Raw genomic sequence first — 26129 nt, 5'->3', positions numbered from 1 at the left:
CGCTGAGCAGTCAGGGAGGTGCTGGTGCAGATCTCCATCTGGTGAGGTGGGAAAGTGTTCTTGGAATTAGTGGTGCTAAAAGCAGGTTAGGAAGCAGCATGTTAAGTGTGATCCCAGTTTGGGTTAGAAAATGACCTGTCCTTGTCCTAAGGACAAAGAAGATGACTGTCTTCTTCTGACCTCAGTTCCTGGCACCCAGCAAATATCCAGGAAATGAAAGCCATTCAGAACAGACCAGAATGTTGCATAGTTTTATCACCCAAATGGAAGATTATGAGTTATCTTCAGGGTCTTGCCTCTTGCTTTTTGCTTATCTACCTTTTAAATTTTTTCTGTGCTTTGGTATACATTACTTGCATAATATTTTAAAGTAAAAGTCAACAAAGAAGCAAGATGTAAACATGAGGTGGAAAGTGCCTGGCATGATAGACGGTACCTGAGGAGCTGAGACCAAAACCATTGTCCCTTCTCTGCTCAGTCAAGATTTGAGAATGTAGACATGCCCTCACCTCTGCCTATCTTGGGGGTGCCTGCCTCCAGGTATATGTGATGATGATAATAAACTAGAAAACTAATAATAAACTAGTATTCATCTGCCTAATCTGCTTCCCTAGTGTGAGTTGCTAGATTTGGGCCTGAGATCTGCGCCTTCTCCGAAATCTCTCTGTGTCCCCCTCCCCTTTTAAACATGCTTTGAAAAGTCAGCACCATCATGCAGGTAGATGTTGCCTGACATAATAACCCAGACTTGAGGCTCCTTAGAATTGTGTAATATTCACTTTGAAGCACATTAAGTAGCACTTAATTTTTCTAAACGTGAAAATTCTCTGTAGGCCTAAGTTTAAAAATATGCCAGTTTTAGTGTCCCATGTCATCATATTGTTTTTTGTTAAACTTCACTATCTCAGAGGAGTTGAAATAACTTGGGCACCCTTTATGTTTTCAGCCTCAAACTGGTACTAGCAGAGACCTGCTCCCCCCACCCCCCAAATTCGGTGAAGCGAGGCGGGGAGACCGGCAGAGCAGCACATGCCTGTTTTCCCGCCAGGCTGCTGTCCACACCTCATTAGGAATGTGACAATGAGGCCGCACTTGACTGGCTGTCGATGGAGCTAATGATTCCATCTCAGCAGCTGGAACTGTGCCCGGGAACAATTAAGCTTAGCTTTGACTGCGAACCCACTCTTCCTGCCAACTCCTCCTCAGGTTGTAAGCGAAAGAGCGAGTCCGCGTGAGGATCCCACACGTGCGCCTTTGTTGTTTCAGTGAGGAGTAAATCCCTCCAGGGGATGGGAAGCGGCCCCACACCCGCCAGCCGCATGGGGCACAGATGGATGAGGACATGTCAGGGTCCCGCTGCAGGGAGGGCACCGCCTGTCGCTGCCTCCTGTGGTGCTCAGTACAGCTGGGTCACCACTGGGGCTCAGAGGAGAGGGACTTGGGCAGCCAGCCTAGACCTTCCTGCCCTGTGACCAGAGGGCAGTAGCTAAGAGCTCGGGCTGTAGAGTTAGACCCCTGGCCCTGCCACCCGGCAGCTTCTCGCTGTGTGATCTTGGACCACTGGCTTTGTGTGTCCGTGAAAAGGGGGTGATCATAGAAGCCACCCCATGAGACTGAGGTGATGCACAGGAGGGACCTTAGTGTGGTGTCTGGCATGGGAACTCCTCAGGCATATTATTAATACTGAATTCTGTATACAATTTTCTATAATAAAATACTGAAGTTATTTTGCTCTTTTAAAAGTAATTTACGCTCATTGTAAGTAAATCAGAAAATACAGAAAAGTGGAAAAACCAGTCACAGGTTATACAACCTCCCAAAGCTAATCCCTGTGAATAATTTGGCTCATGTCTTTCTCTCCTGTTTACGTGTGTGTGTGTGTGTGTGTGTGTATGCAGTAGTTTCTTGGTTTGCTTTATGGTTACTTCATAGTTTTAATTTTACTATGCATTATTTTTTTAATTTCAAAATATGAAGGGGGTACAAATGTTTTTGTTAATATGGATAGCATTTTATAATGCTTTAGTCAGGGCTGTAGGTGTGGCCATCCCTGGAGTAGTGTTCACTGTACCTGTTAGTTAGGTTTTTACCCCTCCCCTACTGTGCATCCTGTTTAATGTGGCACCTTTTCCCCTTCCATAGTGTGAGCTTTTCCCATCAATGTGTATATTCTTTGGATTTTCTTATTCTATTTAGGAAAAGTTAGTCAAAGGCATTTATATTACAATTGCATTTCAGTATCAAGAAATGCTAGGTAAATTAATCGTAACATCTTCCCCCAAATGGTATTTCCAAAAGATATGATTTCCCATACAGTGATTAAGAGGACCAATGGCTCTCTAGGTAGATAAACTGAACACATGTAGTCAATTTTGCCATGGAGGCGTTGGGTGTTATTATACAACACGAACATAACAGCATTTAACCTGGTTTATTTTCTTTCTTTCCTCAGGACAATTTTCCTAGTATTACTGTTTTCTCAGTATGCCAGAAATGTTAAATTTCCTCTCCCAATTTATAAATCCAAGAAAGGGTGGACTGCATACAAGTTACAGCTTTTCAAAATGTTCCCTGTGAGTAGTTGAACCACTCCCCCCCCCTTTGCCTTGCCATTGCCTTTGGCTTATATGTATGATATTTATGTGGAGGGAGGGTTTTAAGCAGGCCTCCCGGGGAGGGACTGTGTCTGTTGGTGACATTGGGGTATAGTGATCACCCAAATCATCACAGATGTAATATTTAGAAGTGGTGAAAGGTTCTGATTCTGAAGTGGGAGCCACACCCTTTGAGCAGTGCCAAAGGACAACATTGTCCTTTGGACAACGTGGGGCTGAGTGAGATTTGACTCCGTGTGGCCCCTGCAGACACGATGTCCATTCTTACCTTACTAGCCAGACTTTGGAGGGGTTAAAGTCAAATCACCTGCGTGAAACTGCTCTTTCTATTTGATTCGGTTCAAGGGGTAGGTCTGCAGCATACTGACCGTGGTGGATTCTGGGGTGTGCTATTCAGACCGTGGGAAGATGTGTGTTTTGCCAACAGTCACGAGCTCTGCTGGCCTGAAAGCTCTCCCTTGACTACTTTAGATAATCCTGGCCATCCTGGTGTCCTGGCTGCTCTGCTTCATCTTCACGGTGACAGACGTCTTCCCTCCCGACAGCGCAAAGTACGGCTTCTACGCTCGCACGGATGCCAGGCAGGGCGTGCTTCTGGTGGCCCCGTGGTTCAAGGTTCCTTACCCTTGTAAGTATTCCCGGGCCAGAGAGGTCAGGAGCCAGGTGGAAAAGGCTTCTTTGTCCCAGAATGTCTCCTGAAGTTCTCACCATTCTGGTCATTAGAGGATTAGACAGCAAAAAAGGGGAAAACCCTGTTCCCAGAGGGCAGTAATCAACACACAGAGACGAGTTCCCTTCTTGGATTAACCAGTTGGCTTTTTGGGGTCCACTAGGAGGAAATCCCCGGCAAGGGGTCTCTTGCCAGATTTGAGCTCTGGTGGCTGGGATTTGAGGACAGCTGCTTAGAAAGACAAGTACAGACCTGTTGGTACCAGAGCTGCCATAGTGAAAAGGTTTGATTGGGAGGGCCCGAAGATTAGCAAGTGAACTGCTCAACCGTGATGGAATTTATGTAATCTTTTAATGGGTGGCAGTAATCCTTTTCATTTGGTCCAGCTATAGAGGTAAATGGATAGTCACAAATGGCCAGAAGCCTGGTCTTAAGTTGTAATTTGAGTGTTGAGTAACCACTGGGGGAGGAGGAAGAGGTATCGCCTGGATTCATGGGTGCACTTTCTAAACCCTAACCCCAGAAGTGACCTGTATGAACCCAGTGGGTGTTACATGTGGTTCTATTGGGGAGACTCTATTTCCAGCATTTGGGTTTTTATTAAAATTGGAGCCTGAGCTTAGTCAAGTTTAGCCAATTTATTCCCTTGTTTAGCCATCTTATTTTCATATTTTATAATGGGAAGGAGGAAAAACAAGCAAACAAAAAAAGACAACAATTTTAAGGTTGGGTGAAGATGACTGCTGTGAGTGTGTCGAATGACGAAGATGTTGGTGGTGGTTCCTTTTGTTCTCAATACATTATGAAAGCTTCAAAAAGGTTCATCTTTCTAAAATAGCATTCTCATCAGATCATATGGTCTAAGTGTATATTTATATATACCTATCCTTCTTCCAAAAAGGAATGTGCATGGTTCATAAACATACCTATAATCCTTGATAAAGCATTGGTGAGGCCGTCGGGAGGAGGCAGTGGGTAAGAGGAAGGCCCATGGCACATGTGGAACGGTCCTGTCTGCCTGTGCAGGCAGCTCCCCAAGTGAGCACCAGTAGGAGCACCGCTGGGCTCAGGGGAAGCAGCTGTTCACGTGCTGAGACCAGAGAGATTTCCCCCAGGGACCTCCCGGGGTCCATGCAAAGCAGGTGTGACTTAGCAGACAGAGTGTGGGCATTGCGCGAGCGTGCAGGGCTGCCGTTAGCAACAACCCTTGATTGCTGAGAGCTGGTGTGTTGCTAGAGCTTCACTAGATAACAGGCCACCCCCAGAGATGTAGCCTGTGTACTCTCCAATGATTTGGCCTAATCCGGAGACAGGCTTTCAAATATCTAGAGTAGTAGTTCTCAATCTTTAGTGTGTTGAGAATTACCCAAATTAGTAACATACAGATTTCTGTTCCAAAATGTCAACAGTGCTAAGGTTGAGAAACCCTGCTGTAAAGTTACAAAACAAATGAAAGATTCTAGGTAAAAGGAGAAATGAAATAACAGATTTAAGATAGAAGGCTGGAAGCCAACGAGGTTTTAAAAATAAATCTGTCTAAACGAAAAAGGGTCAAAATAAGAACCCCTTTCCCCCCCTCAAAATCAAGACACTAAAATGAAACCACAATGCTACAACAATGTCAAGGTAACAGTAAAAGAAGATTATTTAGAAAAAGCAAAGTGTCGCAAAGTGTCGCTTCGGTAAAGAAGGCCTCTGGGTGAGGAAAATCCATCCCAAAGCAGCGCCGAGGTGAGATGCCGATGCTGTTGCCGATGGGCGCAGGACGTGCTGTGCGCCGCCTGTGCACCTGTGGGCCATGCACCTGTGACCCCGTGTCCCCTGCCTGCTCCCACAGGTGAAACAGCTCTGCCCTCAAACACGCTCCAGGCCTGTTCTGCGTACCTGACTTTACATGTCATCTTTCCCTTCCCCTTTTCCTAGGACACAAAGGCCAGTCCCCTCTGGTGGCTCAGGTAGCATATCGAGTCCTTCCTAAACTTGCCTCCCACCCCGTGTGAGCGCTCTGCTTCCACCAGAGTGCCCTCTCCTTTCATCTCCCCGCTCAAACGCGCCCCATCCTTCAGGGGGCACTGCCACCCCCACCTCCTCCTCCAGTTCTGCCCCTTTCCTGCCTTCCCCGTTTTCCTCCTGGTGACCCAGCTCGGCTCGTTCATTTGAAGTTGCCCTGTCACACTCTCCCTGGGACTTTGAGTGTCCTGTTCCCCCAGCTACACTGTGGGCTTCTGCGTGGGAGACCATGTTTTGTCCATCTTTCTTCTTCCACCGTGCTTTATACCTCACTGGTGTATTATACCTGATGGTTCAAGGGAAAAAGGGCGCGAGCTCCTCTATCAAAGGAGTCTATTCATTCAAATGCTGAAAGAGACCCGTGCTATTTTTTATCAAGAAAGATCTATGGCTCTCAAGTCCAAATAGATGTATTTTTAAAGAAAAAAAATATCTAATGAAGAATTAAGTAAATTCAGATACTCAAAATGAAATTTCAGTGGGATGTCTCTTTCTTAAATGAAACTATTTAATTTCCTATGAATCATTTATGATTTACTTTAAAAATAAAGCTCTGGTATTGTAGTGGAGAAAGGCTGTCCAAACTTTGTGGACGCTTGACTATTGCGATTTAAATTTAGGTGGTGATTTTTCATTGCTTTTGCATTTGATGCCATTCCCTGGGCAAGGTCACTGTTATTTTATACCATGCTCTGTGCAGCAAGGCTGTGAATTCTTCTCATATGGATTTCTATCTGAACACTGCAGGCCATGTTAAGTTGTTATTTAGTAGGTACTGAATGTGACTTTGAAGCAGGAAGAGAAGCAGCCACCTCTTCCAGCCAAGAGGAGATTTCTTCTTCTTCTAGGTAAAGACGCAGAGCAGATCGTCCTCATTACGGCCACCTTCCCCTGCCTCAGTGACTGGTCCCAGGCATCTGATACATTCATGTTTAAGATTTAAAAGTAAATAATTTCCACGAGCTTCAAAATCTGAGTGGATCTTGCAGGGTCCTCCAGCATTCAGAACAATTTCTGGTAACTGGCCCTGGTAACTTTTGCCTGCCCCTCCGGGAGCACTCACGGTGGCTTTCCTCCCTCAGTTCAGTGGGGACTGCCCACCGTGTCCGCGGCCGGCGTCATCGGCATGCTCAGCGCCGTGGTGGCCAGCATCATCGAGTCTATTGGTGACTACTACGCCTGTGCGAGGCTGTCCTGTGCCCCTCCGCCTCCCATCCACGCCATCAACAGGTACATTCCCTGGGCCCAGCGCCTTGTTCCTTTGCTCTTAGGTTTCAGTGACCTTGAAGACAAAGCCAAGCATTTTAGCGTGAAGGCAGCCGAGCAGCAGGGCTGCTTCTGGGCTGTTTGTCGTCAGACACATCACTGCCCTCGTTCACTTTCATTTTCCTCGTCCTGACACAAAACAGAATTTCTATGCTCCCTCACTGGCGGTGATGACCAGAGGAGATACTCTCCGTGAAACCACTGTAAGTAAGCCTTAAATGCCCTGAAACAAACGCCAGGCATCGCCCTGGTTTTGTGTCATTTGAGAAAGATACACACACACACACACTCTCTCTCTCTCTCTCTCACCCACCCCACCTTTGATTTTCTTGTCTTGTTTTTCTTGATTTATTTCTTTATATCTTGGCTTTGATTTTCTTGTCTTGTTTTTCCAACTATTCTTTTTCTTTTTTTTTTTTGTAAACTAAAATTTTAGATTCTTTGCAGTAAAACAGGCTCTTCGCTGTTTATAGGGTTGTTTATTTTTGCTTTTCATTTCTTTTTTTCAAAGAGACCAGGTCTCACTGTGTTACCCAGGCTGCAGTGCAGTGGCTGTTCACAGGCAAGATCATAGCGCACTACAGTTGCAAATTCTTGGGCTCCAGCAATCCTCCTGCCTCCACCTCCCGAGTAGCTGGGACTATAGGCTTGAGCCACCACACCCAGCTAACCACGGTTATTTCTGAGTTGCAAAGATTACCTATTTTTCTTCCATATTCCACCATTCCATGTGGGCTGCCACAATCAGTCAGAAAGCACAGGGACACCTTTTTTTCGTATCTGTAGTGGAAACCTTAGCAGCAGACAGTAACTGCTCCAGGTCTGTCCAATAGATGCATTTCATCTGTTCCTAAGGGTAGGTGCCATGTAATCTGTTCACAATGACAATTCATATATAAATAGGAACAGGAAGAGGGAGGAATAAATGAAATCTGCAGGATCTAGAGGTTTATGAGCTGTGGGGTTTACACTGTCAAAACACGTGGTCTTTAGCTTCTGGAAGTCGGTAGGGAATTGACCCTGAGGAGGCTGCAGAGAGAAAAAAAAAAAAAAAAATAGCCCAGGGCACCCCCGTCCCAGCCGGCTGCTGCACCTGCAGAGGGATTGTGTGTGATGAGATCTGTGGGCTGGTTCTTGGCATGTCCTGCGCTGGTTCTGCTGGGACTTTTGGTCCTGGTTTCTACGTCTTTCTCTAATGGAGTTGCTGCATGTGGTCAAATACCTGTATATCAATAGGTTTAAAAGTTTCAGTGTTTTATGAAATCACAAAACATTTCCTTCCTCATGAAACTGGATTTTAATAGGAACAGATCAAATCCGTATGGTTTATTTCGACACACAGCTCATGTTTGTCTTATATCCCAACAAATGCTTTATTTTCTGGCTAAAATCCTTTGTTTTCATTTGGAATGATTTTAAACCACCCGTGTCTTGTGTGATTTGGAGAGGTGCTTCTCAGAATCACACAAGCACGGGGGTTCTGTTAACACGCGGGTTCTGCTTCAGGTCTGGGGTGGGGCCCGAGACTGCGTCTCCCATCTCCCCGGGATGTGGAAGCTGCGGGTCTGTGGACCAGGCTTCTTTGGGTTGCAGGTGTTTGGAGGCTATTTCCGGGTGGTTCCCCCCTTGGATGAATGTTTTTCTTTACATTCTAGGGGGATTTTCGTGGAGGGTCTCTCCTGTGTTCTCGATGGCATATTTGGTACCGGGAATGGCTCTACATCATCCAGTCCCAACATTGGCGTTTTGGGAATTACAAAGGTACAAACATTTTTCTAATTACATGGTTGGGCCACTAAACATTCATCATGTTATTGAGTGGCGTGACTACTGCAGGTTTCAAAGGGAAGGGCCTCCAATTCTGAGATGATCTTCTGTCCCCTTCTCTGAGTTTTTAGAGGGCTTATTTGGAGTCTCTCCTCACTTTGCTGGCCCGGGAAGGGAGGCACTCAGGTGCTATCATTCCTTCAAATATTTCCTATGCACCAACCCTGTGCCCAGCTGCTGTTCTAGGCACCTGGGCTACATCAGTGAATAAAACAGTGGAGTTTACATGCTAGCAAGGGAAGACGGACAATCAACAGTAAGCATACTAAGTCAGTAAGTGATACAGGATGCCAGCCGTGATAAACACTGAGGAAACAACATGGGGTAGGGTGGGGGATGATGGCGAGAGGACGATTAAGTATTAAATAGTAGCCAGGCAACCTTGAACAAAGACCTGAAGGGTGGAGGGAAGCAGCCTGCAGGTGAGCTGGGGAAGACTGTTCCAGACACTCTGCATGCAGGGGTGTGGTAGCCCTGTCCTGGGAGTGGAAGGTCAGCCAGGAGGCCACAGGGGCGGGAGCAGGGTGAGGAGGGGAGGAGTAAGAGCAGGTAGGCCTGCCAGGTGACTGAGGATCAGGTGACTATAGGTCCCGCAGGCCCTGTGGGTTCAGCCACAGATGCTAGGTGGAAGGGGTGCCAAAGGGCGCGGCTCAATCTGATTTTTTAAAAAAATTTTTTTTGCTGTGATGGGATTAGACCTTGAGGGGGGCAGGGGAGGAGACAGAATGGGAAAGCAAGTGGAGGTGTCACTAGTTTTAGATGAGAGATCATGCCACTCACTATAGAATTACATTGATCTTACATTAAAGAATAGTTTTTGAACCTCCGCAGCAGGGTCCTTCTCTTGCAAATGAAATCTGATGTGGCGTCTAGTGGATAAAACAAGTCACAGTGAGTCACCCGGCTTGAAGCAGGGCCTGGACACGAGCCTGACACACTTACCTCTCCTCCCCTCCCCACCCCACCCACACCCCGATACATGAACCTGGGGCTGCCCCACCCCAAAAGCCTGCTCCCAGGCCTTTCAAGTTTATTACTTTATACTCCAGTTTATATTTACATAAACTTTATTAGCCCAGCTGCCATAGGCTAGAGAGTACTGCTTGCCAGGGTGTGGAGGGACGCAGCCCCACCCCCCACCAGCAGTGGCGTGTTGTGCGGCTGCAGCTGTTCTAGCTGGTTCCCCCTCCCTGACGGCCCACACAGCTCACAGGTCTCCCTCACCCCAACCCCCACGTGAGATTTTTATAACCAGATAAACAAAACCAGATACTAAGTTTTATTAGTCTGGATTGCAAATCCAGGTGAGAGGGAAGGGCACATGTACGCAGGCGCATGCCTGGTCTGTTCATTGGTTTTCACTAAGTTGTCAGGTCTGTGCCAGGGCCCAGCTTCAGGTGTGCAGATAGCCCCACCTGTCTGTTGCTCCCGGTTTACGGGGCATGCGAGGGCAGGTGCCTGATGGGCACCTCCCTGCAGCCCATCCCCGGGACGCCGGTGCTGCCTGTGGTGAGAAGCAGGTGCCGCACACAGGGAGGTAGGGTCAGGTCTCATGGGCACAGAATGGGGCCTGAGCCAGGCCAGTCTTTAGGCAGTTTGCTGCCACAAGCCCGTAGGCACATAGCTAATCTCCAAAAATCACAGCCAACCCTCCGCGTCCTTGAGTTCCTTAGCCATGGATTCCGTTATCCTTGGATTCTACTAACTTGGGATAGAAATTATTTGAAAAACTATCACTTGGCTTATCCTGTAGTAGTTGCCAAGAATATGTCCCCTTTGCTTGATACATCAGTTTGTGTGATCTTTGCCACTGTTCCCTGCCCTCTGTGGTGCGGGAAGGGGCTGGACACAGTGGCCGAGTCTGGCTGGATGGCCGCCTCACACCTGTACAGTAAACGATCGGGCTCTGAAGGTTGACCAGCTGACCCTGGGGTCCTCTGAGAGCTTTGCACAGTGGTCACAGTGCTCCAGCCCTGCGCCCTGCCATACGGCTACACCAGCCACATGTGCCTAGTGAGTGCTCTCAAGATGGCAAATAAGGAACTGCATATTAAATTTTATTTCATTTTAATTACTTTAAGCAGCCGTCTTCTCACTGTGAGTCATACATCAAGGCCTGTGGACACGGCCCCAAACACTTCTGGAACCTCCTTGCCCCACGTTATGTCTTCAGATGTTTGCTGGAAAAGGCAGCCCAGAATAGGGCCAGCAGTGCAGGATTCTTGAGCCAGGTGCCAGCTCACCTCCCGCTGTTGGGTGACAGCAGGCCACATGGAAGCTGCCAGAAGGCAGAGATCAGGTGGAACAGATAAGGATGCGACCATGTGGGAAAAGCCATCCACGGTGCTGCAGAGGCCCAGAGTGGGGCACGAGTCCTGGAGTCAGGAAGGCTTTCAGGGGTTGCGTTCAAAGGATATGTCCGGGAACTGGCCAGGAAGGTAAACGGGCCTGGCACTGAGCTCCCAGCACGGCCGGGGCTGGGACACAGGAGGGAGGGCCAGCAGGCGAGGCTTTGTTGGGAAGAGCCTGAGAAGTGGGTTTTATTTCATGAGCACTAAAGGATTTAAGCAGAGACTGACATCGCCCAAATCCATGTTTTAAAAAGGTCACTCTGTGGCAATGTAGAGGACAAGTGGACGCAGGAGAGGCCAGAGGCGGCAGTCCCCGTTGGGAGGCTGTCAGATGGCTCAGTGCTTGCTAGCTACCGTCCAGACTGTTTGTTTTATGCTCGTCTCATTTAGTCCCCAAAGCCAAACCACATGGCTTGCCTGTGACAGAGATGAGGATCGTGAGGCCCTGAGAGGCCAAGTTCCTTGCCCGGTCACACAGTCAAGGGCAGGGCAGGGATGCAAGACAGTGGCAGGGCTGAGTCCTCACCCCCGGGCCCACTACTGTGGCTCCTGTCATGGGCAAGGTGCCATGAGCAGAGGAGGTTGCCTGGGTGTATGGGGTTTGGTCTGATTTAGGGTGTGGGGAGCTAGAGCTGCGGCTGACAGGCTTCGGGGAGGACCGACTTGTTGAAGGGGTGTTGCAGGGAACCCAGGGGAGAGGCAGGGGCAAAGTGTGGCTTTTGCGGTGGAGACAGAGGGTCATCCCAGCCGATGGTCACATGAAGACATTGGAGACCCAGGGCCTGAGCGCAGGGGGCATCACCCAGGCATGGAGAAGCCACAGCCCATCCTGCGGGTCACCTAGGGTCAGGCCAGGGGAGTCAGCTGGGGGGAGGGGAGGGTGCCAAGTATCTCTATTCTGGATGTCTTTAGAGTAATTCATAGTGATGCATACTGAGATCAGTCCCTGTTAACTGAAAGTTTAAAGATTTAATCTAGGTTTTGCCTAAGGACTCTGTCACATTTACCCTGGGCCCCGGGAGGCCTGGGTGGAGTCCCAGCTCCTGGAGGACGGCCGGTGAGCCTGCCCTGCCTCTGCTGCATCCCGCAGGTCGGCAGCCGCCGCGTGATACAGTGCGGAGCAGCCCTCATGCTTGCCCTGGGCATGATCGGCAAGTTCAGCGCCCTCTTTGCGTCTCTTCCGGATCCTGTGCTCGGAGCCCTCTTCTGCACACTCTTCGGTAAACCTCCCCCCTTGGCCTCCTTTCTTTATATTTGCTAATTATTAATAGGGATCACGAGGTTTTTGCTGACTAGCTTCAGTAAGAAGGTAAATTTCTGTTTTAAAATACAAAAGGATATGTCCGGGGTGGGGAACCTGCAGCCTTAAGGCCACATGTGGCCCTCCAGATCCCCGAGTGTGACCCCTCCGTGGAATCCAAACTTCTCAGAACAAATCCCTATGAAAAGGATTTGTTCTGTAAAATTGGATTCAGTCAAAAGTTTCTGCTTCCTTAGTTTTCTACTCAATCTAATGAAAACTTCGTGTGATGTTTATGCCCCTTTCTAAGCCCAAATAGTGCTTAGGCTGAGGGTCCCTTTGGAGCCTCACCTGACCCTACACCTTCCCCCTTCCTGCCACTGCATGGTTCTCCAGTCTGCTTCTGCTGGACAGAGAGAGGACGTCAGGGACTGCTGTGAGCGTCTGTCGTCCACTCTGTGGTGGGCTCAGTGGGACTCGTGGTCTGCTGTGCTTGTCTCTCCAGGAATGATCACAGCTGTTGGCCTCTCTAACCTGCAGTTCATTGATTTAAATTCTTCCCGGAACCTCTTCGTGCTCGGATTTTCAATCTTCTTTGGGCTCGTCCTTCCGAGTTACCTCAGACAGAACCCTCTTGTCACAGGTAAGGAAGACAGGCCTTGAGTCTCGGGGCAGGAGCTGGAACCATAGCTCTTCACTGGTTGGAATGGACTTTGGAACTTCAAGAATTGTTTCGGTGAACACTTGTCTGTGCGGCTCTTTGAATCTCACTTCACAGCAGGGTCTTCCCATTCGTGTGTGCACATAACTCTCTTTTTACCTTCACCCTCTCTTGTGGGAGAATGCCTCTCTGTAAACTTTTTGATTTTTTAAACTTATGGCTGTATTAATATGTATAATTTCTTGAAACTCAGCTTCATAGACTTTGAAATACATGTTTTTCTTTTCTTTCTGGTTTTTTTTTTTTTTTTTTTACGGAGTCTCACTCTTGTCACTCAGGCTAGAGTACCGTGGCATCAGCATAGCTCACAGCAACTTCAAACTCCTCCTGGGTTCAAGCAACCTTCCTGCCTCAGCCTTCCTTAGTAGATGGGACTACAGGCACACGCCACCACACCTGGCTAATTTTTCCTTTATTTTTTAGTAGAGACGGAGTCTCGCTCTTGCTCAGGCTGGTCTCAAACTCCTGAGCTCAAGCCATCCTCCCACCTCGGCCTCCCAGAGTGCTAGGATTACAGGCATGAGCCACTGCTCTCGGCCAAAACACATGTCTTTCTACTGGGAGTATAGCTACTTTGAATTTAAGACTAACCTTTTTAACTTCTACTTTTTATTTTAATCCGCTGATGTCATGAAGAATAAACAAAGGAAGCATCTTAAGAAATAGCTATTGTTACAGGTAATATTTTAGCAAATGTAGAATTGAGGACAATTTTATATATTTTTTTGAGGTGAAATTCACAGAACATAAAATTAACTACTTAAAAGTGAGCAGTTCAGTGGCATTTAGTACATTCACAATGTTGTAACCATCACTTCTGTCTAGTTTCCAAAACATTTCATCACTTCAAATAAGACTCCATACTCAGTAAGTAGTAAGTCCCCATCGTCCCCCTTCTCCCAGCCCCTGGCAGCCGCCACTCCACCTTCCGTTTCTATGCGTTCACCTAGTCTAGGTACTTCACATAAAGAACTCACACGATATGGGGCCTTTTATGTCTGGCTTCTGTCACTTAGCATGTTTTCAAGACTGATACATGTAGCACGTGTAAGTATCTCATTCCTTTTTCCGACTAGATAATCCAATGTGTGTGTGTATCTATACACACCATAATTTGGTTATCCATTCATCCATTGATGGCCATTTGGGTTGTTTCCACCTTTGGCTGTCATGAATATTGGTGTACAGATACAATCAGTGCTCATTATTCATGATAGTTATGTTCTGTGAAGTTGCTGCAAACAATTAGCAAATACTGAACCATTGTACCCAGGGAAAATACGGCCAACAGTACTGCGACTCATGTCTGAATGAGTCTTATCTAACACACGCCACAGCCTTCTTGCACTTAGGCACACTGGACAGCACCCCAGCACAGTTCGTGGCTGTTTTAAACAGCAAAGTCACCAACAGAAAGCACCAAATGTGACACACATGGTACTAAACAGACTGCCAAAAGGACACTTGTTTACAGTATGAGAGCCAAAACAGAAAGGTGGAGCTTCGCCTTGCTTTGTTTGACTTCAGCTGAGAACATGTGTTTGTTGGGCGACTCAGATTTTTCACTGTTCTGGGCATGACTGAAAGTGCTCAGAGTATTTCATTTTGGGTTTATCAACAAATTTTAGTGCATATGCAAATTCACAATTTGTTGGAGTACTTGTTTTCAGTTCTCCTGGGTACATACCTAAGAGTGGAATGGCTGGGTCGTATGGTAATTCTGTATTTAACTTTGTGAGAAACTGCCACGCTGTTTTCCATGCTGGCTGTACCATTTTACTATCCCATCAGCTGTGTACAAGGGTGCCTGTTTCTCCACATCCTCACCAACACTTGTTTTCTGTTGAGGATCATTACATGTTAAGTATACAAAGTATGTGATCTTCCTAATAATAAGGAGATTTTTGCTGCTTTTTACATTTTAATATATCACATTCATGGGAGGACATCTTTATAAATCCAGTTGCTCTTGATTGAACACAGCAAATTAGTAATCCAGGATACTGAAAACCCTTGTTTGATTGCAGATACCACAGATATTTTTGTTGTGTTATCATTCACTTTGTAATGGTTATCAGCCTTATGACAACCATTTTTTATTATGAATTTTTTTTTTTTTATCTGTAGACCATGCCCCAGTGGCTTCCTAATTAATTCATCATAGGATGAACATCACTCTGTTAGATTCATCTTCTGTGCTCCACTGTTAGGAATCTCCCTTATGGAGCTACCTTTGGATTGTTGTTGAGAGTATTCATAGTAGTAGTTTAAGACATTACTGGTAATTATTCATCTACACATGTACAACTGGGAAATTTATACTCTCACGCACTGCACTGACTGGTGAAGTCGAGCCCACACCATTGCTCCTTCCCGAGTCAAGGGCAGGTCTGTCCCATCTGCAGCGATGACCCTTGTGTGTATGTTCTGTTTCCAGGGATAACAGGAATCGATCAAGTATTAAACGTCCTTCTCACAACTGCTATGTTTGTGGGAGGCTGTGTGGCTTTTATTTTGGATAACACCATCCCAGGTATGTGGTATATATTAAGCATGCATTTTTACATATGTGAGTTATGTTTTTGCCAGATAGAAGTAGGAAACAGGAAGAGTGAATCAGTTCAAAGCCATCACTGGTTAAAACTATCTTCTAAAACAGTTGAGATGACACTCCCAGCTTAATTTGGTTCTCCTCTGAATGACCGTTAGGACCAGCAGATGAGCTCCCTGCGTGTGGTTGATGGCAGTGGGATGGGCATGCCTTGGGCTGCCGCCTCCCTCCCTGCACACCCTGTGCCCAGGGCCCTGCACTGTGGCTTTCATCAACTGTGCACACATTCCCCAGCCAGCTGGAAACAGCCTATTTCTACTTGGGGAGCCTCTCCTTTAAATAAGTCATTCCTCAGGTGGGCTTCCAGCAACCTAAGACCAAAAGGCAGTGGAGGACAGTGGGCAAAAGCTGATTCTGGAGATCAGTGCTGCCAGAATCAATGACAAGAGACATGCAGGGGGGCGTAGGAGTAAAGCACATGAAATTTTTTTTTTTTTTTTTTTTGAGACGAGTCTCACTCTGTTGCCCGGGCTAGAGTGCTGTGGTGTCAGCCTAGCTCACAGCAACCTCCTGGGCTCAAGTGATCCTCCTGCCTCAGCCTCCCCAGTAGCTGGGACTACAGATGCACACCATCACACCTGGCTAATTTTTTCTATTTTTAGTAGAGACGGGGTCTTACTCTTGTTCAGGCTGGTCTCGAACACCTGACCTCAATCGATCCTCCCACCTCGGCCTCCCAGAGTGCTAGGATTACAGGCATGAGCCACCATTCCCAGCCATGCAGATAAAAATTAAAGACTGCAATATTAACTGAAATGCTGACGAGAGGTTATAGCTTAGACATTAAAAAAAAAAAAAAAAAAGTCATGAGCTTCCTAAACATTGCACCATAGGATCCAGGAGTTGCTAAGCCCTGTGTGCCCAGCTCTTTCTCTCTGACTCATCTGTCAGGGTTCAGAGTGACCAGGAGTGTTAGACCAGTGGAAGTTTATGCTCACAGGAGCACAGTTACATGACTTCTGCAGATTCCCCCACCCTCCCATACTAAAGTGGAGCAAAGCAATAGAAAACTTGGGCCTGTCTGGGTGGGAGGTGAGTATGCAGTGATTGGTTGATGAAGGCAATGTATGTTATAATAAAGACTCTGAGCTCAAATTTGCATTTTAGAGAGGTATATTGTGCACAGTACTTGAGAACAGATTTCGGGGAGGGGGTGGTGAGCTGGAAGACTGGATAACCAGCTAAGAGACTGGATATATACGAAACGAGAGTCTCATTCTCAGTAGAACGATGAAACTAAGCATTCCTGTGTTTTATTTTGGGGTGTGTGTGACAGGTACCCCAGAGGAAAGAGGAATTAGGAAGTGGAAGAAGGGCGTGGGCAAAGGGAACAAGTCACTGGATGGCATGGAATCCTACAATTTGCCGTTTGGCATGAACATTATTAAGAAATACAGATGCTTCAGCTACTTGCCCATCAGCCCCACCTTTGTGGGCTACACGTGGAAAGGGCTCAGGAAGAGCGACAGCAGCCGGGGCTCGGATGAGGACTCGCAGGCTGCGGTATAGCCCCAGCCGCGCCAGCCGCGGGGAGGCGCGTGCCCGTAGTTCCTGCTGGGTAACGAGAAGTGAAATATATGTTTGTATATCTACATTTACATCCTTCACCCCAGAGCTAAGACAGATTGCAAGTAGCTTTTCCGTTGTGGGTGGTGATCGTGTCTAATACGTGTCTCGCCTATCTCCTTATTTAAGCCCTTGACCCCTTGCCCTTTGAGAGTGTCCATTGCTGGCCGTGGTCACTGAACTTGAAGTTCCAGCCCCCCCGTGGGAGTGGGTGTTTGAAATCCGCAGTGAATCCTTGTTTTCAGTCCCCTTCTGCCACCCCATGCTGGCTTTCCTACAGGTTGCCTCTGGGATCTCCGGGCCTTTTTGTCTCGGGAGCCCCTGGACCCACTTCCCGTTTGTTTGACCTCAGCCTGCACCTGCAGAGACCCCCTCTGACCAAGGGGCACCAGTGTCCTCGCAGTGTCATGCCTGGCTCATGTGATTCTGCTGTCCCTGGTAACTCCTGTAGGAGGAGGCTGTTATCCTGAGTGGAGACGGTGCTGTCGCTGCTCTGCGCCCAGGCCTGGGTGTGGGTCAGGTCTGTACAGATGCTGTCGAGTGAAAATCTATTCCGGGGATTGGAGCAGAAGGGAGAGGACCCTGAAGCCAATGTCTGATTCTCCACTGCTCCTTCTCCCACCGTCCTGGCCCCAGTTGGCCTCTATTTACTTGTGGCCGAGACACTCTACCTGGCATATATCACTCCTGGCTGGTGTGACAGGTATAGAGTGCCACGCGAGGGCACCAATCAGACAAGTTCACGGGAGTCTTGGCTCTGCCGTCATGTGATGCTGTTGTCGTGCGCGTCCATAAGTTCAAGGTTTTATTCCTATTTAATGTTACTGACTATAGCAGATTTTTGAAATCAGTGTTTTTCCATGTGACCCTCTTTCCTGGCACCCCTATGACCTGTGTCCCCCACCCCCCCTGACTAAGAAGAGAACCAGCATTTGTAAAGCTGTGGACACCGTCAAGGAAGCTTGTTGTAACGGCTTTTGGAGGCCAGTAACCATTGTTGTGGTTGTGTTTTGTATTGCTTGATACCATGAAAGTGTAAATACTGTAATGCCTAATCTATTTATCAAAACTGACTACTGGACCAGAGCCCAGAAACGGTGGGTCAAGTCGTATGTGAATTTGTTTTGTGAAGAAGGGAAGCTGGGCAGGTACCAGACAGGGCCGCCGCGTGGACTGGGCCATCCTCCGGTAAACCGAATGCTCTGGTTCTCCTGTGGCGAGTCATTTCTGGCAGTCACGGCCTAGGGAGGCTTTCTGTGGGTTGTCAGGCTTGCATGCCCATGAGATCTTGATTTTGCAGAGGGTAAGGTTAGGTCCCTTGCCCAAATGCCGCCTTTCTTGTTTAAGCTGTGGCGGAAGGTGGTGGGAAAAGCAGCCCACAGGCTCCCGCTGTTAAGAGAATTCTAACTAATAACACTAAATTCTTTCTGAAAAAATGATTGCTGTCGAATTTGGTTTGAAGTTTTTCAGCCAAAGGAAAAGCCTGAGATAGGAAGTGGTGACCTTGCTTCACGAGGTCATATGTCTTAGGGGGTCGTTGCCCTGGGCGAGCTTTGGTGGGGCAGCAGGCATTCCCGACTCCCGTCTCCAGCAGCAGGCGCGGTTCTCAGCAGCCTCAGGTCCACGCGGTGCGTCTCCTGTCCCCCTCAACCCCAGGCTGGCTCGGCTTTCCGCACTGTGATGCTGAGGGCATCGGTGTGTCTCTGCAGCCCCCCTGGACTCCGGGAAGTTTGGGGCTTCAGGGTTTATTCCAGAAGAACACCTCAGAGCCACTACATTGTTTTGCCAAAATCTTACGCAGATAAAGTAAAGGACTTAGATTCTAAATTACATTTAATTTTGTTTATTTTTTAAAATGTGTATTCACTGCATAGTTTGGAAGCACACTGGTTCACAGTTTCCATACCTCTGAATGCGGTAAGCCCTTCAGGCTCACGCCCTTCTACCCTGAGCTGCTCTCAGTTCCTTCTATTTGTATTTTGCTCAAGATCTCCAATTTCTCTGCTCTGAAAAATGGGGGAAACTGCTAAACGTCCCAGAGATTTGCAGTATTCTAGCTCTCTAGGTGTGCAGAAGGACGAAATAAGACAAATAAAAACAATGGGCACCATCAGCAATTCAGGAGCAAGTTCTCTTCCACCTAACTGGGCATCTTCCCTCCTCTGAATAACACTCAGGGTGTGTACTTTAGATGTCCAGAAACCGACTCCATTCCGGAGCTCTCCTTGGGCTGGGTTTTATTGGCAGGCTCCATCCCTGCTAGTCTGGGGGACGTCCTCTGCAAGCATTCATATCTTCTGCACCTCCCGTCGAAAGAGGGTTTCTGCCCTTCTTACTCCATCGGGGGGCCATCTTTTGATATTCTGTCCAAGGAGGCAAAAGGGGATCAGAGGTGGGGAGAAAAGAGGGCAGCCTGCTTCGATGCCTCCCTTGAATCTGGTACTTTCTGCACAGCCTAGAGTGATTGCAGTCCCCTGATAACTAACGTATCTTGGACATGCAACACGTTCACAAACCCCTTTAGGAAGTGGTCCTCCTGGTAGCACGTACGCTACGGCATGAAAGTCTGTATTTGGAAAAAAAAAAAAAAAAAGAATAAATCCATCTGCTTCTTGGGTTTAAGCACACACCCAAAAGGAGATTTTGGGGGACTCAGTGGCCGTGCGTGGTTGTAACATGCGTGGTCATAACACTTCCCATTCACGTTGTCGTCCTGCATTGCTGGGGCTTCAGACCATCGTGCTTTGTTTTGCCAGTAGATTGTTCTAAAATACTTTGGATGTGAATGTCCTTGCAGGCCATTCAGTCTCCAATTTCCATAGTGACTACCCTACCACCCTCACATGTCACCTGCCTGGTCCCTGAAAGAAAGCATTTGTGCTGGCAAACCCAACATGGAAAGTAGAAAGTGTTGATAAGGACAGGAGATGATGCCAGCTTCACAGTGTGGAGTAGGGGGAGGTGGGGGACCCCACCACTGGTTCACAGAATAATGGGAAATAAATAGCTCTAGTCTTTGTAAGCGATCTTCATTCTCATTAGGAAGTTTAATGTAGATTCACTGATATGTTTTACTTTCAGAACCATTAAGAGGATTTCAAATATGTTAACTTTTAGTTAGTTTCTTGGGATTGAGCAAGGCAAGAGAAGTGGCTTAGCCATGCCAGCCAGAGTGCAGCATCACAGGTCCTGTTGGTTTCCCATTTTCATGGTAACAAATTCACACACAGGTTTTGCTTTATACTGTAGAATACTGACCTTCATGATGGCAACTTGGTTTATGCATGAATATTGCAGTATTTCCATATAGTAAAATAACATTTCTACCCAGGATAATAGTCACAGTTTTCCAGGGAGGGAATGATATAATTTTCATGACAATGTCATGTGATGATAGAATTTCTCCATTGATGAATCTCTAGTATGTGTGTATACTTTATTTACCCATCCACGTATTTTATGACCATGAGCTAAGTTGTGATTTCTTTCATTCGTGTCCCTGCTGAACTATTGGTACTAGCAACTTAGACGTAAAGTTGTCAAGCCTAATCTTCAGTAATACCGAGGCCATAAGAGTGGCCAGGCCAGACAGAAGGTGAAGCGGAAGCCTCGTTCCAGAACTGGTCTGGCCAGAGAAGAGGCGGTGTCCTGCAGGTAGCTGTTCCTGGGGTGTACGCTTGCTGCATGCACTGGCCCGGCCTGGCATGGCTGGCAGGAGGGCCTGCTTGCCCGGCTGTCGCTGGACGCCAGCTGTGTGCACCCAGCCACGCCTGCTGTGCACCCTGGGAGTGTGCCCCGCGTCCTCCTCCCCGTGCCTGAGCATTGACACAGCTCACTTCTCCAGGGAGCCACCCCTCGGCTTCAGAGAAGAGGCCGGGGATGCAGGTGCTGCCTGTTGTACTCTGTCCCCTTATGATTTGGACACAGAGAATAGGACATCTCCCCTCTCCCCCTCTTCCAGTGAGACCCGAGTAGTGCAAGAAGGCTGCCCGTTTTTGCCAGTGTTCAGCTTCCGCCCGTGGACTCACACAGCACGTGAGTGCTGGGGATCCCTTCGCAGCACCCTCACAAACATTCCCATCCTTTCAGGTTGTCGTTGACCGTGCCTCACCGTCACCCTGTCATCCAGCGTCCATAGCATTGCTGTCTGTGTTTCCAGGCACTTAGGGCACCCTTACCAGCGTCACCATCTTACTGACAGTTCAAATGAATCTCCCTTTCTGTTCGTTAGTAACGACCTTTGTTTGACACATTAATACGTTTCTGACTGTTCTTAAAACAGTGGGGATGCCTATATTTTCCTTGAGTTTTTGTGACTGACTTTGGCTATATACCTTTCTGGGATTTTGTTTGTTTATTTTTATTTTGCATACCGAGGGTATTTGGGGTGGGGTTGTTTTCTGAGATGTGTAATTCTTTTATGGAGTTTTTAAAAAGAATTTTCATATTGTTTTTCTAACATGGCTTCATTAAATGTTTAAGTATTTTAAAAAATATGTAATATTTGGACCAGATGTTGTGAATAATAGTAGAGATAAAGCTATTTTATTCTGTATTTTTAAAACTTGTTCCGTACAAATAAAAGCTCTCCTGGACACAGTTTTGCGGTTCACGTGCCTCCTTCTTGGGCTGGTCTGTAAGAAAACTGCACAATCGTCCATCAGTATCTGTAGGGAACTGGTTCCAGGACCCCGCTCAGATGTGAAATTCTAAGTGTGCTCAAGTCCCTGATGTAAAGTGGTGTAGCATGTGGGTATGATCTATGTACGTCCTACTGCCTACTTTTAATCATTTCTAGATTCCTTATAATACCTAATACTATGTAAGTGCTGTGTGAATAGTTGTTATACTGTATTTTTCAATTTATTTATTTTTTTTAGATATTTTTCATCAGTTGAATTGAAGGATGCAGAAGCCTTAGACGTGAGAGGCTGATTAATTGCAAGTCATCAGCTAGGGAGGGAAATTGACTATTAAGAAATTCAATTCAGTAAGTTCACAGGCGTTATCATCATCAGGTACCTGGAAGACTGAACAGTGAAAGCTGGAGCAAAGGTACAATCAGTCCTCCCTCCCGGAGCACTGTGACATGGACCGGATTCTTGGGAGGATGTGAAAGGGGGAAATGAAACCTCAGAGGTGTTAAAAAGTTGGAGAATACACCCACGCTAGCCTTTGGATGTGAACCTATGAGTCTGCTCTTATGGCAACACATCTGGGGGGTGAAGACATGTTGGGAATGGTGACCAGAAAGGCTGCATGTTCGCGTGGTGGGATCAGAGGGTCCCGGAGCAGCCATGATGGCCACTGTCGGGCTGAGTCGTGCGCCAGGAAGTGCTGAGTTGTGGGTGGCTGAGAAGGGCTGAGAGCAGCTTCTGAGCGTGTTGGGGCTCCAGCTAGTCCACAGTGTGGCTCACTGATGGGGCATAAAGCTGGGTTCAAAGGTGCATAGAAGTATTTTCCCATTTAGAGCAAACTTAGAACTACCCCATTCCTGTCTCCATCTCTGGTTCTCTGGCCACTCGAGGCATGTGTGACCACCACAGCCACTCCTGAAGGATGTGCAGCCAGCTGCCACCCATTCCCAATATCTTGACCATGAACCACTGCTGGGGAGTCCACAGGAAGGTGGATGGTTTTACCTATTGAAATAAAGAATATCTGTGGTCCCAGCTTGGACCACGGCACACTGCCAGTGCTTCAGACCTCCTCTGCACCCCTGGACGCTTTTCCTAGTGCAGCTCCATCCGCACCAAGAGAGAGCCACTACCCTGAATTTTGGATTAATCCTTCATTTGCTTTTCTTCACAGGTTTGCCATATATCTGCACCCCTAACCAGTTTCCTGTTTAGTTTTGCATGTTTTTGAACATTATGTAAAAGAATGATGTATGTATTGACATGTTTTGCTCAGTGTTGTGAAGCTTCTTTCATATTGATATGTCTCTTTAATGTAGTTCATTCATTTTCACTGCTGGGTAGTATAATTTAAGATGAACAAAGACAAAGAACATTCTGAAAGCTTCCAGAGAGACCACGCAGAACCAAAAGCTCTAGAGCTGGGATCGATGGATGTCGGATTCTCTGGCAGCAGTTTTTTAAGGACCAAAGGGAAGAACAAAATACATGCCCATAATCTCAAGTTATAATTCAAGATCATGTCAATATGGTGTGGGGGAAAGAGGAGACTTACAGATGTGAGAGGTAGAAACAGGTCCAAATGGACCAATAACTGCAAATAAACCACACTCAACAGTTAAATGATTATCAGGCTAGATAGCAAAACAAAATCCTGAGATATCCTGTTTTTAACACTGGTGTTCAAAATTGTGGTCTCAGATAGTTAAAGACTGCCGTAAGATATGATCAGAAATTGACAGTGTCCTAGAAATGATAAAGTTCATAAAAGTCTTCTAAACAATTTTATGTGTGCTGAATTTAATACTAAAATGTCTGGGCTTATATTTTGCATATCTTTAATTCCATAACCATTTTTAAAATATTTTACAAAATGATCAGTGTATAGCAAAAAACAACTGATCCTTCACCATAGATATGTTGAGAAGCTCTGGTTTACATAAGGACATGTAAATTTGAAAGTGAAAGGATGTAGGAAAATCACATTGGGCAAATACTATCCATCTATTATTAATACTTCAGACAAAATAAATTCTAATGCACAAAGCATTGTTAGAAGTAGGGAGCTTCATGAGGTAATGACAGAAATGCTCAATTTATAAAGAAGAGTCAGTTTTAAACACAAGCATCTAGTCAGCCTCAAAATTCATGCAGTGTAAATAGAAGTAGAGGGAGAACTTGATGAGTCTATCTGCCTGGAGGAGATTTGAACACTTTGCTTTTGATAAAGCAGAAAAGTAACCCCCCACCCCCAGCAAGGCTTAAAAGTGACCAGAGGGCACGCTTAGAACCGCATCCAACGATTAGGGAATACACATTCTTTGTAAGTGTGCAAGGATGTTTCTAAAAACTGGTCTTGTTCTGTGCATTAAAGCAAGTCCAAAAGTTTTCAAAAATAAGTGTTACAGAGAACATGTTTCCTAACTATACACAATTTAGTAAAAATGTAAATAAAAATCCCTGAGTATTTGCTAGATAGCTTGTTTAAAGAAGAAACCAAAAATGGAAATGTTCTTGAATGAAGGATATCACATTTCTCTGTTCTATTCACACTTCCTTCTGGGATTCTGATTTTACATTCATACTGCATCCCTTACTCTCTAAGTTTCACGTATTTCACTCATTATCTTTTTCCATTTCCTTTAAAATTTTGGGAGAATTCCCTGAGCAGTTATCTAAATCACTAACTGGGTTTTGTAGAATACCCAACCTCTTGTTGATGTCTTTTAGTACAGTTTTAAAACAGTTTATCTTGGTCATTTTCAAACATACACAAAAGTAGAATAGCATCATAAACCACCACGTGCCCATCATACAGCTTAACAGATGTGGACTCCTGGCCAATTGCATTTCATCTACATCCCTCTATTTCCCTTCTTGTTTTGAAGCAAATCCCAAATACACCACTTCACATATATTTCAGTAGTTACAACTAAAAGATAGACTTAAAAAATAGCCCAACACAATGATTATACCTTAGAAAATTAACAGTATTTTCCCAATACGATTAAGCATCTCGTTCAAGTTTCCAGCTGTCTCAAATATTTGAAATAGGATCCACATGACATCTGCATTTTGCCATTGGTTGATGACTGTTTCTCCCCCTCCCCGCACTGTCCTCTCATGCTCACTCTCTCTCTTCCTTGTAACTTATTTGTTGAGCAATTTATTTGGACTGCAGTTTTCCACAGAAGATGCAAAATGCATCCCTTTAACATGTTCCTCTGCCCTTGGCGTGTCCTTGATCAGATACAAAGATTAAGCCTTTTCCTTTCTGAGTAACATTGTAAAGCTAATAGCAAGTATAAATTGTATTATAAATGCAATGATGTGCCACATAACGACGTTTCTGTCAATGACAGACTGCATATACAACAATGGTCCCAAAAGATTATAATACCATATTTTTACTGTACCTTTTCTATGTTTATTTTATTTATTTATTGATTGATTGATTGATTGAGACAGAGTCTCACTCTGTTGCCCGGGCTAGAGTGAGTGCAGTGGCGTCAGGCTAGCTCACAGCAACCTCAAACTCCTGGGCTCAAGCAATCCTCCTGCCTCAGCCTCCCGAGTAGCTGGAACTACAGGCATGCACCACCATGCCCAGCTAATTTTTTCTATATATATATATATATATATATATATATATATATGTATTTTTAGTTGGCCAGATAATTTCTTTCTATATTTTTAGTAGAGATGGGGTCTCGCTCTTGCTCAGGCTGGTCTCGAACTCCTGACCTCGAGCAATCCTCCCGCCTCGGGCTCCCAGAGTGCTAGGATTACAGGCGTGAGCCACCGCGCCCAGCCTATTATTTTTATTTATTTATTTTTTTTGAGACAGAGTCTTGCTCTGTTTCCCGGGCTAGAGTGCTGTGGTGTCAGCCTAGCTCACAGCAACCTCAAACTCCTGGGCTCAAGTGATCCTCCTGCCTCAGCCTCCCAAGTAGCTGGGACTACAGGCGCACATCACCATACTAACTTTTTTGTTTTCTATTTTTAGCTGGTCAGCTAATTTTTTCTATTTTTAGTAGAGACGGGGTCTCGCTCTTGCTCAGGCTGGTCTCGAACTCCTGAGCTCAAGCAATCCTCCCACCTTGGCCTCCCAGAGTGCTGGGATTATAGGCGTGAGCTGCCATGCCCGGCCTATATTTTAACTATGTCTGACATTTCTGTCTTTTGTTGGAATAATTCATTATGTTTGTTCTTATTGTATTAACTGCTATTCTTGATTCTATTCCTTTATTTTACTTATGACTTTGTTGTGTTTTACCTTTTTAAAATTTTTATTAATTTTTATGAAATTGTGTTTATTTCCTTCTTTCTCCCCCTCTCTGTCCAGTTAGCCAGGGAACATCATTGAACTTTTTGCAGCATTCATAATTACGTAAATATAATTCTATTACAAAACCAAGATGCCAATCATTCCTCTCACTACTTTTATCCCCTCCCTTGAATAAGTCGAGACAGACACAATACTTTCATTTCCTCATCTCAGACGAGACATACAGAAAGCTTTTACTTTCCAATCCCTGTCACCCTATAACTACTGAGTTTTGCAGAGATAGGTTAATACTCTTCATTCCAGCTGATTATTTGAATTTCTCTTGCA

General features: G+C 46.1%; 1 protein-coding gene and 1 non-coding gene across 4 annotated transcripts in view; one reads left to right on the top strand and one right to left on the bottom strand.

Moving 5' to 3' along the window:
* Positions 1-17978, top strand: part of SLC23A2 (solute carrier family 23 member 2) — a 110147-nt gene extending 92169 nt beyond the window's left edge. For all 3 annotated transcript variants that reach the window (XM_045529049.1, XM_045529048.1, XM_045529050.1), the window contains 8 exons: positions 2453-2573; positions 3087-3243; positions 6378-6525; positions 8217-8322; positions 11830-11959; positions 12485-12622; positions 15138-15233; positions 16588-17978. In XM_045529049.1, the coding sequence (XP_045385005.1) occupies positions 2453-2573; positions 3087-3243; positions 6378-6525; positions 8217-8322; positions 11830-11959; positions 12485-12622; positions 15138-15233; positions 16588-16820 (1129 nt within the window). In that variant the 3' untranslated portion in view covers positions 16821-17978. The remainder of the gene's footprint in view (positions 1-2452; positions 2574-3086; positions 3244-6377; positions 6526-8216; positions 8323-11829; positions 11960-12484; positions 12623-15137; positions 15234-16587) is intronic.
* Positions 7271-7400, bottom strand: LOC123622948. The gene has a single exon (XR_006729686.1). It is a non-coding gene; the product is annotated as a small nucleolar RNA SNORA31 (small nucleolar RNA).
* Positions 17979-26129: the final 8151 nt, after the last annotated feature.

Source organism: Lemur catta, chromosome 17 (assembly GCF_020740605.2).
Source record: "Lemur catta isolate mLemCat1 chromosome 17, mLemCat1.pri, whole genome shotgun sequence".
NCBI classification, from domain to species: domain Eukaryota; kingdom Metazoa; phylum Chordata; class Mammalia; order Primates; family Lemuridae; genus Lemur; species Lemur catta.
Note: the sequence above shows the minus strand (reverse complement) of the source record. Positions and strands in the feature narration are given on the sequence as shown.